Source organism: Canis lupus, chromosome 8 (genome assembly GCF_048164855.1).
Source record: "Canis lupus baileyi chromosome 8, mCanLup2.hap1, whole genome shotgun sequence".
Classification (NCBI taxonomy): Eukaryota; Metazoa; Chordata; class Mammalia; order Carnivora; family Canidae; genus Canis; species Canis lupus.
In genome coordinates, this window is record NC_132845.1 from 29,157,047 (window position 1) to 29,173,975 (window position 16,929).

The 16,929-nt window shown below is 34.0% G+C and overlaps 1 protein-coding gene across 3 annotated transcripts in view; it reads right to left on the minus strand.

Annotated features, from left to right (window-relative positions):
• Positions 1–1,077: 1,077 nt before the first annotated feature.
• Positions 1,078–16,929, minus strand: part of OLFM3 (olfactomedin 3) — a 193,242-nt gene continuing 177,390 nt past the window's right edge. For all 3 annotated transcript variants that reach the window (XM_072834732.1, XM_072834733.1, XM_072834731.1), the window contains exons 5-6: positions 8,965–9,071; positions 1,078–7,853 (exon numbers count right to left, since the gene is read on the minus strand). In XM_072834732.1, coding sequence (XP_072690833.1) covers positions 7,176–7,853; positions 8,965–9,071 — 785 coding nt within the window. In that variant the 3' untranslated portion in view covers positions 1,078–7,175. The remainder of the gene's footprint in view (positions 7,854–8,964; positions 9,072–16,929) is intronic.

A 16,929-nucleotide genomic window follows, 5' to 3' on the forward strand; every position in this document is an offset into this window, starting at 1 on the left:
TAATACTTTGGGAACACAAAAGAATGACTTTTTTATAGACTTAAGAAATAAGGTAATATTTTAAGTGAATTCTGAATGATGCATACATATTTAATGAAAGAGTAAGAAGTCAGTCTTCAATGTGGATGGAAGGTAGGTGAAGGAAGGTATAAACTTTACCCTTTTACTCAGACTTGCAAAATGAGGATCTTGCTTGGGCAGGGGGCATTTCATAAAGCCATAGCTAATGCAAATGGCTGTTGGCCAAAGCAAAAGCTAAAACTGATTATAAAAGAGAGGAATAAGAGGTCAGAATTCAAAAGAAGCATTTCCAAACAGGGCATCCAATTCTGAATGTAGAAATGGCGATGAGAGGGTTGATTGAAGAGAGCTAAGAAACACTGAGTGAACCATACAAATTGGAAGGTAATTGTTGAGAACAAATATCTGAAGTAGGCATTGATTCAGATTTTAGACATGTTTAAATTTTGTCATATTTTATTTATCACAGAGATCTCATAATGTGAGGGAAAGTACAATTAAAGAGCCAAACATGGTAGGAAGCAAGGCTGAGGATGGGATGATATTTTTGTTAATTGAGGTAAGAAGGAAAAGCAGCACGGGGTGGGGGCAGGTGAGGGAAAGCTAAGTACTTTGGTTTGGAATATATTACATGTTAAGTGCCATGGAATATCTATGGAGAAACATATATTGAAACATAAGTGTTCTGTTGTTTTATTGTAGAATAGGGATAATAATGTTGGCCCTCTGTATTCCATAGGGCTGTTGGAAAGACTTACATAAAATAGCCTTGAAAAATAGAAAATAATACACAATGGAAAGGGGAAAGAGTTCTTTTGGTTATGTTTGTTCAGCGCACATTTTCTAAGAAAGAATATCAAGAAAAGCGAATCACAAATTAATTGTGCATTTTGGCCACTTCGCTGGGCCAAACTTTAGCTGAAGGGCAGGAGTATCATTTATATATAGGAACTCATTACTTACATAAAGACATGTTCTATTTCTTTTACAATGCGTACCTCACATTCCAAGAGTAGTTTCTGATGGAGTTTAATAAAGACACTGGAGGAGACAGAATAAAAATACTCCTTTTATTATTTTTGGTTCACATTAAAGTAGAAGCTAATGAATGTCTTCTCAAGTTCTTTGAGTGGGGGAGGAAGAAAACATCACTGACAGAAGCAGCTTTAGGGCTTTACACGGCATGACTTTATACCTGTATAAACATGACTGGAGATTTTTGTTTTGTCTTTACTAAAAAATCTTTCTATATCTGGAGCTGTAGGCTGCATGCACATCAATTACAATAACTTCTAAACCAAGGCAATGTTATAAACCTTTCTTTGTCATTGTTTCTGTGTTGTCACAGTTGCTAATTTCAGAAGAGGAGTTTGTAGTTGAATCTGATGAAGCACACCACATCTGCTCAATTTCTGTCGGATTCTAATGGGGCTGCCAAAAGGCCGTGTTAGAATTATAAGAAAATGTTCTCCAAATTCAAATAGTTATAAGAGCCTTATAGAGACTCTGAGTCACTGAATCTGGCAAGAAGGTGCCCGAAAGACTGGATCACAGAAAAATAATTAGCTTTGGACAAAATATTCAATTCCTTTAAAGTTTTTATAGAGAACAACTTAATCTTTTCTTCTGAGGTAAAAAAAAATTATCAATGATATTTGGGTGTTGATATTTTTTCCTCTCTGAAGCAAGCTGAAATTCTTGGGTTACAAGTATGATGACAGACATTCAGTGCTTATCATAAAGATGTGTAGTAAATTTGGGATTAAATTAGATTGCATTGACATAGTGATGATCTTTTGAGTCATGGTTTTTGGGAATGTGATGAAAGCTGTAAATCTTCTACATGAAAGAAAGAGTAACCACATATATACACTAAGTTTAGCACATATTTCCAGGGTTTGGCTGTGCCCAGAAGTATATCCTTAAACTCCAAGTCAAAAAAATAATTTCTGCAATAGAGAATTATTAAGAAATCTTTGACCATGGATTTCCAGGAACATAATGGAAGATGTTAAATTTTGTATGTAAATTGGATTGGTGACATTCCATTCTTTGACTGAATTTACCATGGCAGGCTGCTTCTAAGAGAGATCTCCCTTTAGTGTTCCCTCTACACGTCACTTTCTACCCCAACCCTGCCCCTAGCAAACATTCACTCACTTGTTATGACTTAAAGTATTTATTTCCTTCACAACAATTAGTACAATCGGAACTTATTTTTCATTAATATTTTTGTTGCAGCCTGTTCTTACTAAAATGTAAGCACATGACTTTATCCATGGACAGCTGTATCCTTAGCATCTAGAAATTGTCTACCACATAGTTTTGCTCAGGGATTATTTTTCAAATAAATGAATAAATAACGTAGTATTGTCTAGTTGGAAAGCCCATAAATTACATATTGGTAGCATATATGAATTCATGAAGTTAATGATATAGACAAAGAGCTTAGCTGTATGTATCACCAAGTTCAGTATGATAAATTTTTGTAACATGCTCAAATTTAAAATGGCTAATGCTTCTTTTAGTCAGCTAATTTCTTGAGGTCTTTTAAGACCTTTGTCATATAATATTTGTTTTCTGAAAATGTCAGCTGATGATGCAGTATTTCCAGGTCTGATTGTGGTAGGGAATGATATATAATGGCCTTATTTTAGTTAATTCTCTCTCTCTCTCTCTCTTTTTTTAAGAATATGGGTACAAGCTCTTCTAGGCAGACTATAGCATTGGTAGGGATGCAGCTTGGTACCAAACTGCGGTTATGTGTATGGTATCAGCAAACTTCTTGCAGCACTAAGTTATTTGTGAGACCTTCTCCATGTTTACCACATTGCTTCACATCTCTAATTAGAAATAATGTTTCAAGAGGGTTGTAGTTATGAAAGGTACTATGTACTCTTGGCAAGATACAGTTTTATGTCCTTATATCATTTTCAAGATGTGTTTAAAAATAATTTATACTTGTAAAACTTATTTGGCAATCAACTGAGCTTCAAAGGGGATGAGTTTTCTGCCAACCAGTTTGACATTTTGTAGACACAGCTGACTCCAAATAGGATTAAAATTCCTCTAAGCCTAATGGAATAGTTCAACCAAAAGGGATAAACTGTAGAACATAATTTTAAGATGTGAATCAGATAAATCAGCTTGGTAAAGTCAATTTAGGAGGCTTTCTTTCTGATTGGTTAAAGAGTAGAGCAGTTTTCTATTAAAGAGATTGTCATCAGTTGAATTCATTATTCCATAGAAAAATAGCTAAAAGATTTTGGTGAAGTTGGTTTTTCTTTTATAAGCTAATGTTTTCATTGTATTTTTCCAGTGTAAGTTAAATTCAAAACAATATCTTTTTTAAAGTCCCAGATCCTCTCTCATAAGTCACTGATTATGAAAAATTATTAGCTAAGAGATTTATTTATGCTAAGCTTACTTAATCTTAGAACCAGAAACCATCCCATGATCTTGATTTTAGTATGGATACAACCTAGTGAACTGAGTGATATTTAGTACCTGTGAAGCTTCTAGAAATGAGTATTTCTAGCTATAAGCAGTCAGAGATTAAGGCTTTGTGTCATCCTATAACTGCTAAATTTTAATTTGATGCCCCCTGTCTATAGTGTTAGGTAGACCACTTTATAGTAGTTCTTCTTCTGGTCCACTTATCATGTGATGTTGGAGAAGGCAAAGTAAGATTTATCTGTTAATGCCCATTCTTTTCTAATGCCATAGGAACTCAAGGTGTACATAAAGGATATAATAGGAGATGCCTGGGTGGTTCAGCGGTTGAGCATCTGCCTTCTGCTCAGGGTGTGATCCTGGGATCTGAGATCGAATCCCTTATCGGGCTCCCTGCATGGAGCCTGCTTCTCCCTCTGCCTGTGTCTCTGCCTCTTTCTCTCTCTCTGTCTCTCATGAATAAATAAATAAATCTTAAAAAAAAAAAGATATAATCATACTTTCCCTGTCAAGTCTGCAAGATGCCATTTTTAAATTCTGTTTTCAAATGTGTCTGATATATTTCTAGAAGGCTTAGCTTTTAGAAGCTCTGCAATGTCTATTTTTTCATATTTGCTCTAACTTGAAGGGATACTTTTAATTTTGCTAACAGATGCATTCAAATTTACCCATTTGCAGAAATGATTTGGTAATCCTGAGTGCTAAGGAGACCAGTAAGTGTTTTCTTTTTTCTTTTTCTTTCTTTCTTTCTTTTTTTTTTTTTTTTAATTTACTCTTTAAGGAAAATAAAGCTAGAGGATTATTATATGTAAAACTTACCTTAGTAGGAAGATAACTTTTCTTTTTAGGAGAACATAAGAACAGTTTTGTATAGTTATATTTAAAAAATAATTTTTTTTCCGTGTGAAAAATTTATACTTGTAAGTTTGGTAGTGATTTTCAGAAAGAAAGACCATTTTCTTATGAGGAATAAATTGTTTCTAAAGACAGATTTTCATCAGGAGTACTACAGATTGCAAAGATGAAATGACTGAGTATAGTGATAAAAACCAGAGATTCTGCATTTATGGTAAATCTTACCTAATTACTTATAATGTTACATTTAGGCATATCATTATTTTCCCTTTTATCCTACATATTGGGAATTCACCAAAACAGTATCATTTAATGAACTAATAGATATGAGAGTAGATAATAAGTATTGTGATTCAAGTGCCACAAATATAAATAAATGTTAGACACAGTCAGACCATAATCATGTTATTATTTGAATGACGTGGAAGTTTGTTAATGATCTGGTTAAATCAGAAAATACCAGTTGCACAGTTCATTTAGGGTTAAGACTTTCTGTGCTTGGATTTCTTTACTGACTGGATTATGTAAATGATTTTAAAATAGTAAATTATTTCCCTCATAAAATTTATTTGAAATTAAAAAAAAACAGTGATTAGAGTAAGTTCTATTTCAGGCACAAAACTGATAATAATTTATTAAGAAAAATGCTTTTAAACTGTACGTGTTTAATGCAAATCACATTTTTTAACTCATGTTATCCCCACTTCTATGACAATAATAAAATCTGTGCTTGCCCTAGCAGCACATACACTATAAATTGGATATGGTGATGAAACATTACATAGAAAACAATAAAGTGCTTTACAAGCTGCACATCTCACAAAAAAGCTGTGATCATCCAGGTTTTGAATGTATGTGATACTATATTACATCATTTTTTTAAAAAACAAGTAATGAAGACCCAGATATCCATCAGAGGCCATCTACTTAAAAATTCATTCATTTTTGAAATTGACTTTCTTTCTTCATACAAACTCTTGATATACAAAGTATTGGCTGATTATTTTTTGTGGTGTGTGGACAATGACAAGTGAGTCCCCTAAATTTTCTAACTTTCAAAGGCAGAGGAGAACTTATATAAACATTTTAAAAGAGAAGACAACATTGCAAAAGGACCCAGAGTGGTCACTAAGTCATGCTAACTTTTTGTAGGCAAAATACAAATGAAATCTCTGTTAAACTTTAACAATCTCAAGATTGAATTATTTAATTCTATGACTTTGACAGTGAGATATTTGAGAATTATGACTGGTGACATTTGAAATGAACTACTCCTAAGTGTGAGCATTTCTTTACACAATGCTTTATCTGAATTATTGTATCCTTACTTTACAAAAGAAATTGTTATCATGTGTGTGTGAAAATAAACATTGACCACAATTTAAGTTTTACATTATTTGTTCTAGAATATACTTTTTAAATTGTAAAACCAACCCACACTAGTTTCTGTAAAACTGCCTTAGGTAAGTATTTTTAACATATGGAAAGTACATCCAAACTCAAGGATATATTTGTTAAATATTGATTATGGTTTTGGAGTTATTAACATAAAATCTTATTAAAGCTTTCTTTCTTGGTTACATTATTTCTGCACACATGAATCAGGGAAACAAGGGATTGCCTTCCCATCTTTTTTTCTGAATTGATGTTTTGCACATTTAAGCTGCACAGACAACTCCCATCATTTTCCCATCATTTTCTTTTGCACTAATGTTGCCAGTAACTCTCTAGAGCTCATAATGTAAATCTAGATGACCTCACAGAGTTTTCTTTTTAAGAGTTTCTATATGTGCTTCATGTACTTCCAGAGTCCTGACATAAGTAATTACATTATTGCAAGTTGTATGTAAAGTTTAAGTTAAAACATTAATATATTTATTTATGAAGAGCAAAATTTGGCTGTATAATAAGTGAGTAAAGTCAACTCAAATCCAAATTTTCTGACTCAGTTGCATCTTTGCAAGCAACAATATGGGTTGCTTTCAGTGACATGAACAGAGTAACTCATCCACAAAACTCAGTTTTAGCATTAGATGTTAGTGATCCAAAAAACTTGGGGTAAAACAAATATTCTACATAAGGGATTTAGTTTGATTTTCCTTCTAGTTTACAAATTTAAGTAAAGGGGCAAGCCAAGAAGATATTTCCTTCTTGACCACATTTGAAAATTGGCCCATAATAATTACTGAGATTAAACTTCAGTGTATTTTATAAAAAATATTACTTACTTTCACAGAAGTGAAGAGATACAATTGCACAATGGTGGTTACAATGGTAGAAATACATATTGCCAATAAAATGTTAGCAAGAGATTTAAAAATGACTGTACAGCACCGCATCAGAGAATTCTATAAAGCAAAATGAGTAATATATTTTTTCCATATAAATAAAACCCTTAAATCTTTTTTTTAGAAATAAATGGGAGGAAAGTGCTTTTTTTTTCCCTAATTCCTACCAAAATATTTCCTGATGTAGAGCAAAAGACAGTAAAAAATGACAGAATTAAAAAAAAAAAAAGACATTCATGCATTTAAGCCATCATTAGTCTCTGACTCTAATATAAGGCAGATCATTAATCTTTTGCAAAACTATAACTTTAGCCACTTAAGCTCTTTTTAGTGCTTTTCATGACAAGGACATGATAGGCCCTGTAAATTTAGGAGTTAAAATGTGTTTCCAACAGGTTAATTTAGACAGGCTTAGCTGATTTTTGAAAAACCAACTTTATAATAAAAAAATGCTTTGGAGAAATGATGAAAAGTTAGAATAAAGGAAAAACAGAAGGAATTCTATAGAGTTTATCACAAATGACACTGCTTAGATCAGTGAAAACAAATTACATTTGCTTATGTGTCATCCTCAGTCTTAATGATGTGGAAAAGGGTGACATTGAATAGGACCTGGTGACCATTGTTCCAGGCATAAAGAGCTCTATCTCTTGCATTGTAGTCAAGCATGGATATGTGAAAGTATTGGTTATGAAAGGGAATGTCCGTGTACTCATATGTGGAGGTTTTGGTGGAATATGAATAATACACCTTGGCTCCAGTTAAGTGGGAATTGGTGACATACAGTGTCCCACAGATCATGAAAGATTCCCCTGCACTTCTCTTAGGATAGCCAGTGCTCCAGCTCTTCATCACCTCCAAGGTATCTTGGTTAAGTTGGCTGATGACAATATTGCCAGCATTCTGGTTAGTTGCATACACAGCCCACAGCCCAATTTCATCAGCCATTAGGTCGATGTCAGAGAATCCACCCCATGTATAGGGGTACACGTTGTGAAAACCAGCATACTCGAGGCTTCGTTGGGCGAGCACTCTCCCCATATCAAAGCTGTATTTGATGATGATGTTACTCTGATACTTGTTAAAATAGAGTGAGCCATTGTAGACAACATGGTTAGTTCCTGCCCATTTGAAAGGGAGGTTGTATGTCCTTGATTCAGCCCCACTGACAAAGTCTGCAATTGATTTGTACTCACGAACAATTTTGTTGTTAGTATAACTGTCCATGTACCAGACCTGAGGAAAAGGGGGAAAAAATAGAAAGAATGACTAAATTCTGTGCTTTTCTGAGAATTCCAAAATGAAATCAGTGAGAGTCAGCACATTTAAATATCACCATTCTCAGGATTTGGAAGCTACATTATTTTTACTGTTAACCTCCTGCAATGTGATAGCACCACAGGCAAACATAGTTGCATTTTCTGTGTGGAAAGCAAACAACTGAATTTACTGCTTGAAGTTGATATGATTTTTGTTCTATTATTTATTTATTTGACTATTCATTGCATATCGTTGAGTGACTAACCATGTATCAGTGCAAATCACGTCACTTTGTGTTCAGTTATCAGTGCAAATCATGTCACTTTGTTCAGTTATTGCAAAAAACATCCCCTTAAGCAAATTTATTCTTTTGCTCTAAAAAATATATGGTCTAATTTTACACATTTATTTCTCCTTTATGGATACCATAGAAACTTATAGTAACACTTGTTCATTGGATCAGCTTATAGGTACAGCTGCTTTTTAGTGTTACCATTTTATTAATTTAGCTACTAATCTTATTTGTATGTAACCCTTGAGAATTTTAATGTAAACTGAGTTTTTTAATAGACCATAAATAGAGCTATGGTAAGTTTCCAGTATATTGATTTACATAATACAAGCATTGCTAACTTATGAAAATGCACCCCCAAAGTTTCAGTACTATTTACTTTAAAATTACCTCTAGGTTCCAGGAATATTTCAGCTTGGTTACTGAATTGGTTGCTCTTGAGTTTTCCACTTACTTAGTGTTTTTGTTTGTTTGTTTGTTTTTCTCATACTAAGGAGCAGGTTTTAAAAGGAGTATCTAGAGAATTTTGCGTACTCATAATTAGCTCTTTATTAGCATAAAACAAGATTAAAACTAATAAAAATCGGGCTTACTTTACTGGTGAATTATAAAATGGAATATTTTACTAAAATAAGTTTGCTATAGATATGTTAATAGCAGCAAACTGAGAACATTTGCAAATAATGTAACACTTTTTAAGTTGAAACTAATATTTCTAAAGAAAATAAATAGTTCAATAGACATAAAGCACAAATAAAACAATTCTAAGCAAAGGTGTTTGTGGAAGCAACATACTCTGTTATTTTTTTCAGAGGCTAAAGGATCTGTCATCCAGGCACCAAATCGGGTTCCAGACGTCTTGACTGTAATTGGGCCTGTGATTTTCATCAATTTGCCACATGCTGAAAATACAGAAACATAAACATGTTGGGTGAACATGACCAACGATTGCAACACACATACTTATACCAAAGTCAAATGCATACCATACGCGAGAGCAAAGAAAGGAATCCTGAAATAAAGCAAATCCATGAGATTGATATCACATATTCTGAGTGAATGATCATTCATATTGGGTGCTGTGCATTTAAGTATAATTTGAACCATGAGTAGCTGCTTTTTTGATGCTCTAAGTCTAAAGAGTGGGAGTTTTATTTTATTTTATTTATTTATTTATTTTTTTTAAAGAGTGGGAGTTTTAAAATGGGAAATGATTTGTACAGTCTGGAAGAAACAGTGAGGAAAATCATTGTCATTTTACCAATTTTGCAGCTGTTTTAAGTAAAGAAGTCAGAAAAATTAAACAAATTGACCATGGGCCTGTTTACCTGATCACCAGCCCTTCTACCCTTCCCCTGCTCCTATGCCTTGACACTTTGGACAACTTCTACAAGCCAGAAAGAACTCTATATGCTGATTTAAGTATTGGAGAATAAGTAGCTCCTGTGAAAGATGTCTTTATAGAATATAGCAATAAAAATTCAATCACAGTCTGCCTGAAAGAGGTAGAGTTTTGAAGGATAAATGCTTTGTGCAGATAGCAGGGCCTGATACAGCAGCCATTGAAGGTACGAACAAAATCATTAAAAAAAAAACCTCAAGCACTCAAGACCCTAATAGGCACACACAGTGAAAGATACAGAGCATCGGTCACTGTAGTACTTGATAAAAAATTAATGACTTCCTTGAAAAATTGTAATTTTCTTATCACCACAGCTGCAAGAGTTTAGGAAAAACTTGGACTTCATAAATGCCAAAGCCTAAGCCAAACAGAAACCCAGGCATTTTGTGAGAGTTTAAACAGCAAAAATTAAAAGTGACTGATGCAAATTGTGAAAGGCAATATGAGTACCTACAAATGTTGACCCTTAGTCTAAACAAAGGAATATCCTTTCCTATCCATTTGTACCCACTCTTCCCCCTTATGTTCTCTTTCTCCCTAAATGTCTTTTTGTCTTGTTTGTTCCACGTTTCTTCTGTTCTCTGTGTATCCTTAGAATTTGTAAATTTCTATTTAGTCCCTACTCCTGTATATTTGGAAAATAAAGAACAGATCCCCAAAGCAAATCAAGGACACTACTAACTGTACCATGGAGCTTATTTTGACTCCTTTTTCTCTCTCTCTTCCTTATAAAAACAATCTGCAACTGGAAGAATATTAAGCTGTTCAGTCAGGAAGATGATGGATGATAATGTTACATTTTGTACCGCTGTTCAGTGATAGTACAGATTTAGTGATCTCTCAGCACTTCATGAAACCTGAATGGAATACAGTTTTTTTCTCCTTTTGTGAAAGAAATTAGATATGATGGCAATTTTATATGCTGTATGGAAATGAATTACTTTATAATTTCCTCATACCTGATAAACTAAGCAAATGATTAAAAAAGACTTTATGGCATTATCTATATTGAATACCAAAACATTGGGCTAAAACTATTTAGATTACATCAACTCAATTTGCTATGAACATATGAACAATAAATGGGTAAGTAGTGTCGATTTGAACTAGACAAAAGCAAATATATTTTGAATGAATCTCATTGAGTATATTCTTTGCACAATAAATGAAAGTAATATGATCTTAAATGATGTCCTACATGAATATTTCTAAGTTCATAGTTGATAAGAATTTGAAAATTTCAAGAGAATTAAAATAAATAGGAAGATATCCCATCCCCTGAAAAGTATCAGAAAACACATTTCCCCTTAGGCATGAATAATAAATTCTTTTGTTAAAATACAAATAGCAAAATAAGGTAAAATATGAAAAGTAACTCTGGCTTATTATGATGGGCTAATACATGTGTTTATCTCTTTTTTTCCTAAGAGCTAATTAAAGTGATAGTAAAGGAGTAAAATGTGGGTGGAAAAGCCCAAAGCAAAGAGAATGGTATGAGAGTCTTTAGTAGAGAAGAAACTTAACCAATTTCTAGAAGGCAGAAGGTGATGGAGTGGCCATTAAGGATGTAGGATAAGATAAGATGCATCAGTGTGTCTAGGCAGAAGAGGCAGTTGCAAAAGAGGGAGCGGCTTGCTTTGAAGAAGAGAGGAGACTCACAAACACAGTTATTGTACGGTATTGGGAGCAATTTAGGGCACTAAAATCATGCCTGAAGAGCAATCAATCCTATCTTCATCCCTAGATCCAGGACCCCAGGAGGCAGCTTAAAAAAATATTTACAAATCTGTGTTAAATACTTGAAAAGGATTAGGGCAACTAATGTAGGCATCGGAGCTCCCGACAAAGGCTCCTGCATTCTGACATTGGTAGTCTCCTGCTTTACTCACTATGGAATAAATATGGCAAGCCCTACCCAAATACACAGTTTCCAAGCAGATTTTATTGTTCAGATCTTTAAAAAATGAGTGGATAACCAAGGATTAGCATGTGTTTTCCAAAAGCTTACAATGAGACTGACTCAAGTAAAAGTGCAGAGAAAACAGACCCCATAAGACAGAGAATACAGAGAGCAGAAGGACCTTGGTGTCTCTAGAGAGTTTGTATATTGTAGACTATGAAATGTAAAATGAAAACACAAAAGAGCTATTAGAAATTAAGACTATAGGGACACCTGGGTGGCTCAGCAGTTGAGCATTTGCCTTCGGCTCAGGGCGTGATTCCAGGATCTGGGATCGAGACCCACATCGGGCTCCCTGTAAGGAGCCTGCTTCCCCCTCTGCCTATGTCTCTGCCTCTCTCTCTCTGTGTCTGTCTCTCATGAGTAAATAAATAAATCTTAAAAAAAAAAGAAATTAAAAATATATGATTACATTTACAAAAATAGTTTGGAAGATAAAGAGCTACCCCAAAAATTAAAACAAAAAGACATGAATATAGAAAAATATATAGATGCATTAGGATCAACTTAGAAGCTCCTACATCTGAAGAGCAAGTTTCTACAATGAAAGGAGAGAAAAAAGTAATTATCAAAGAAATTATACAGGATATTTCCCCATTTACAAAACCTAAATACAGGTATTCTCTGCCCTTCAAAAGTTTCTGTTCCCCTGAGCAGTGAGAGTGGCATCACCAAGCTCCTTCCCTGGGAGCCATATTCAGTATCTCAGTGTCAAGCTGTGGTAGCTATGAACTAGGACTGTGAGCACCCTTGCTTTATCTGGATTTATTTTATGTGTCTGTTAGCAAGATGTGTCCTAAGATATCAGAAAAGCCTGAAAGAGGTTTTTTTTAAGGTCTGGAAATTCTCAAGAAATTTCCCATATAAAGTAATGGCAACTGCTTTGCTTTGTGCCATTTTAGCTTCTGAAAGTTTGCATAGGAATGCTCTACTCTTATATAATGGGGAAACCTGTGTTCATGTTAGAAGGGCATGGCCTAATGAATGAAAAAAGATTTACTCTTAGAAAATTACTGTGAGATTTTACAAGTTTAATAATAAAGAGAAGAAATTGGAACTTTTCAGAGAAAGAGTGTGAGTTGGTCACATGCAAAGAGAGAAGAATTTGACTGGCATTGGGCTTATCGATACTGAATGCTGGAAGACAATAATTAGTGCCTTTATCTTTAGGGAGAAAAATTAGAGGAAACTATACTAGGGATATTGTTTCACATGTAAACTTTGCAAAGTTTGCCTACAATGTACTTTTTCTTAAGAAATTATCTGAGGACATAGTGTAGGAAAATTAACAGTGAACAGAGACAGGGAAGACATTAGACTAGGAAAACAGTAACTTTTTTGTCCCAGAATGACAACTGTGTAGGAGACCTTAAGAGCAATTAGTCCAGAATGGACAGACATGTGCAAGAGGGAGTCTCAGAAGTAAAGGGAATTGATCTACCGAAATACTGTATGAGATTCTCTAAGAAGAAGTGGGTATGGGGGAGTCAATTACCGTACAGAAATAAAAGGAAAGTTCATTTGAACTTAACTCTAATGACTTTCCCTTTTGAATGGCACAGATGATGTGAAGTTGGACTCAGAGAAAAGGAATATATCAGAGTCCACCACCTAACTCCTGAAGAACAACATGAGCACTGTCATAATAATGAAAACATTTGTGTTTAACTTGTAGAATCAGCTAGTAAACTAATTATACAATACTTCAGAGATATTTCATCTACTCTGATTATAGAAACAACAAAATGTTTCCAACCATGATAACATAAAAGAATAGGGAAAGACCGCATGATGAAAGAATTAAAAATTAGGAGAAGAGATGAAAAAAAGATGGAAGTGTAACTGACATCCTACTTAAAAATAGGGTGCTAAGAGAGCTTTCCTATAGTGGATGAAAAAATAATAAAGATTTAAATATGAGGTATGAAGTTAGAAGTTACTAAGGTCTAAACTGTGAATAGTCATAAAATCGTATTATGAGATAAAGAAGTGGCTTTGCCTAAGTGACTTCAGTCTGCATTTTGCTGAGCAAAAAAGTCAGTAAAAATTTTTCAGAATTGATAACCTGCCCACCCAAAAAGTGGAAAAATAAACTGTATTAGAAATATGGTTTTGGCCACCTGAAGCCCTATAATTAAACCTAAATGTGGTTGCCCCTGGAAAAGGAGACTTGCTTTTTATTCTAAGCATATAATTTTCTAGTTATGTGTGTACAATATTTAAATTATAATTTTAAAAGCTAAAATAGTTGCAAAAACTTAATATTAGCCATTAAATTTAAAAAGCAAAAATCACATTTATGTATTGCTCATTGACAAATAATTTCCAGGTTTTTAAATGCCATGCTTCCTTGCAGGTCTAGGAAGTAGGTGGAAATTGAATATAGAAATAGTCTCCAGAAATGAAAGCTGTGAGTATTCTGAATATTAATTTGGCTTCAGTCCTATAAGGACTAGTTTGAAATTGTGTTCTTTAAACTTCCATCTCTGTCTATAGTTGACATGGCAGTCTCTTTCCCTTTAATTATTTCACTTAAAAAAATTAGAATCCATACTATGAATTACATTTATCAGTTATTTTATAGAGATGTTAAGAAAAGTTAATAGGTGATTACATTTGTTAGTACATGTGTAGGAGCTGTATTAAAAGATATTATGCATGTGATTCAAGTAGAAATGCTATGTATTTTAATTCAAAATAGTGACTACGACCTAGGAAAAATATGACCCACTTTGTAAAGAAGGAAAAATCAGTCTAAAATTTCTTGAAAAATACTTTGTTTTTATTTTATAGCAGTTTTTATTAAAAGTTGTATATAAGATTACTTCATTCCTGCATCTTCTTAATTGTTTCTTCCTTATATTTGCCCTTTTTCTTTCTTACCTTGGCTTTATGCTCAAGGATCCTGTTTTGGTCTTTATCCAGTTTTAGTTTACTGGTAACCGAGTTGCTAGGGTGAATCCCCACACAAATAGTTGTGCCTTTGCCTCCTCCCACTGTACTCATTCAGTGTAGAAGTCACATTTTGTCCTATAACCCTAGACTATTTTGCAAATTTGCTGATCTTTGTAGAGTCCTTGCCCAGCCTACACTTTATCATCTTTTTTGAATGGGCATGCATTCAACATTGTATTTCTGTCTGAGCATTTGCAAAGAGAGGAACAGATACTCTTCCTGTGGATGTGAGAAGGTGTATGGAAATGCCTTTTACATTTCTTGCTCTAGTCAGAAGTCATACAGGGACTGAATTTCATTTTGACCATCCATTTCAGTGATGGCCACAAAAGAAAAGAGTGGAAATATCTTCTAAAGATGAATGCACTTTTGAAAAAAAGATATCTGGAATCTCAGAAGTTTGTTAAAACTAGTTCTGGATATAGATCAATATAATGTCTCAATATGAAATATAAACATAATGGGATGTTAGTTTCTATAACACTTTATATCCAGAGGAAATGGCCAAATGGAAACACAGGAAGAAATTATAGTGACCTCAATTGTTTTGATACTGAAAGTGAATGGAGATTTGTAGTTATGAAGTTTAACTCAACACTTAGCCAGACTATACATACAATTAAAACTCAAAATGAAATTTTTAACCTTCTTTATTGGCAAAGTTAGCTCCTCTAATATAGGTAGCCTCTATTGCCTCAAGGCAGAAGCACAGTTTAGATAAAGCAAGAAGATACAAAGTCCATATTTGCTTCAGATGTATGCATATTTCATGTGTTGATTCCTTTTATGGGTGTGAATGAGTGTCTGAACTCAGTCTATGTAACATAACTTTAATATGAATTGAGATGGATTAGTTAAAACCTGTACAAGAACTATATTTGGAATTAGGAATTGTGCCATGAACCTCATATAATCAACATTTCCCAAAACTGACAGCACATCAGTGGCTTGAGGTGTCTTGGCTTCTGTGATGTTTGGATACAACCCAGCATTGTATCCATATGGCAAAGGGATACTGCTGAGCTTAGATCACTTAGGCCAGGAATTAAGACAGAATTTACACTTAAAAGCTTCTGACAGGACTTAAAAGCTTCTGACACCTAAACTAAAAATGACTTTGCTTTCTTCTTATGACAATGGATGTTTTTTTCTGAAATATATTAGAGGATAAAATCAATTCTTAATATTTAAGTATAAAATAATTAATTTATTCACTTAACAACCATTTACTGAGAACTTATGTGCCAATACTGTGGGAATATAAGAGGAAGACAAAATAGGTCCATGTGTTGTAGCTCCTCAAAATACTATTGCTTATCCTTTCCGTTTCTTCTTTTATTCTTCTTTTTGTTTTTTTAATCATCTGACAAGGAAAGTTAAATGAAGAAGTGATTTCAGACTAAGACTATATTGAGAGAAAAAGAATGTAGCATTGAGACCTCTGAATATCTCTTGATATAAAATAATTACAGAAAGTCTTCCACTAAGCTTACTTAGATAACTTGAAATTTATCTCATTTTAAACCACTTTTACCTTTACTGTTCTACAAAACATAAATTGTCAAACACAGAAACCAGCAAGTTCAAGTAGTTTCCCATGTTTAATTTTCTAGAAAAAAATGAACATGAGGGGGTGCCTGGTTGGATCAGTCAGCTAAGTGTCTGCCTTCAGCTCAGGTAATGATCCAGGGTCCTGGGATCAAGCCCTGCTTTGGGCTTCTTGCTCAGCAGGGAATCTGCTTCTCTCTCTCTTTCTGCCCTCCTTCCCTGTCCCCTGCCCCAGTTCTCTCTCAAATAAATAAAATCTGAAAAAAATGAATGTGAGGGTCAAGAAAGGACATACTTAGCAATTGTATTTCTTATTAGGTCCCACTGATTTGGTCTTGCATATATGTTTTAATGGTAGTTGTCCTGACTGTGTGAAGAAAACTTATTTCCATAATGTAGTAAATCAATATAATTTTGCAAACTTTGTGAGATTTCAGTGATTCTGTGTGTGTGTAATGGGTTTTTATGTTAGATGTAGACCATTTTAAAAATATACATGTAGGGGCACCTGGGTGGTGCAGTCAGTTGAGTGTCAGACCCTTGCCTTAGGTTCAGGTCATGATTTCAAGGTTGTGAGATTGAGCCCTGTGTCAGGTTCTGCACTGAGCATGGAGCCTGCTTGAGATACTCTCTTACTCTGTGCCTCTTGCCCCATGCCACTTGCACTTGGTCACTTAAAAAAAAATTAAAAAAAGGATAAATATGAAACTATGTGAACTCTGGTTCCAAATAAAGATATTTTACATGTAGTCTCTGGCCAGAGAGATTCCTGTGAACATTTATGAACTTTGTGTTTTGCATTCTTTGGTTCTTCTATATGATTCCTCTCTCCATCAATATCCTCCATGTGTCACCCATTAGCTATCGCCCATCTGCTTAGTGACTCACAGTATGA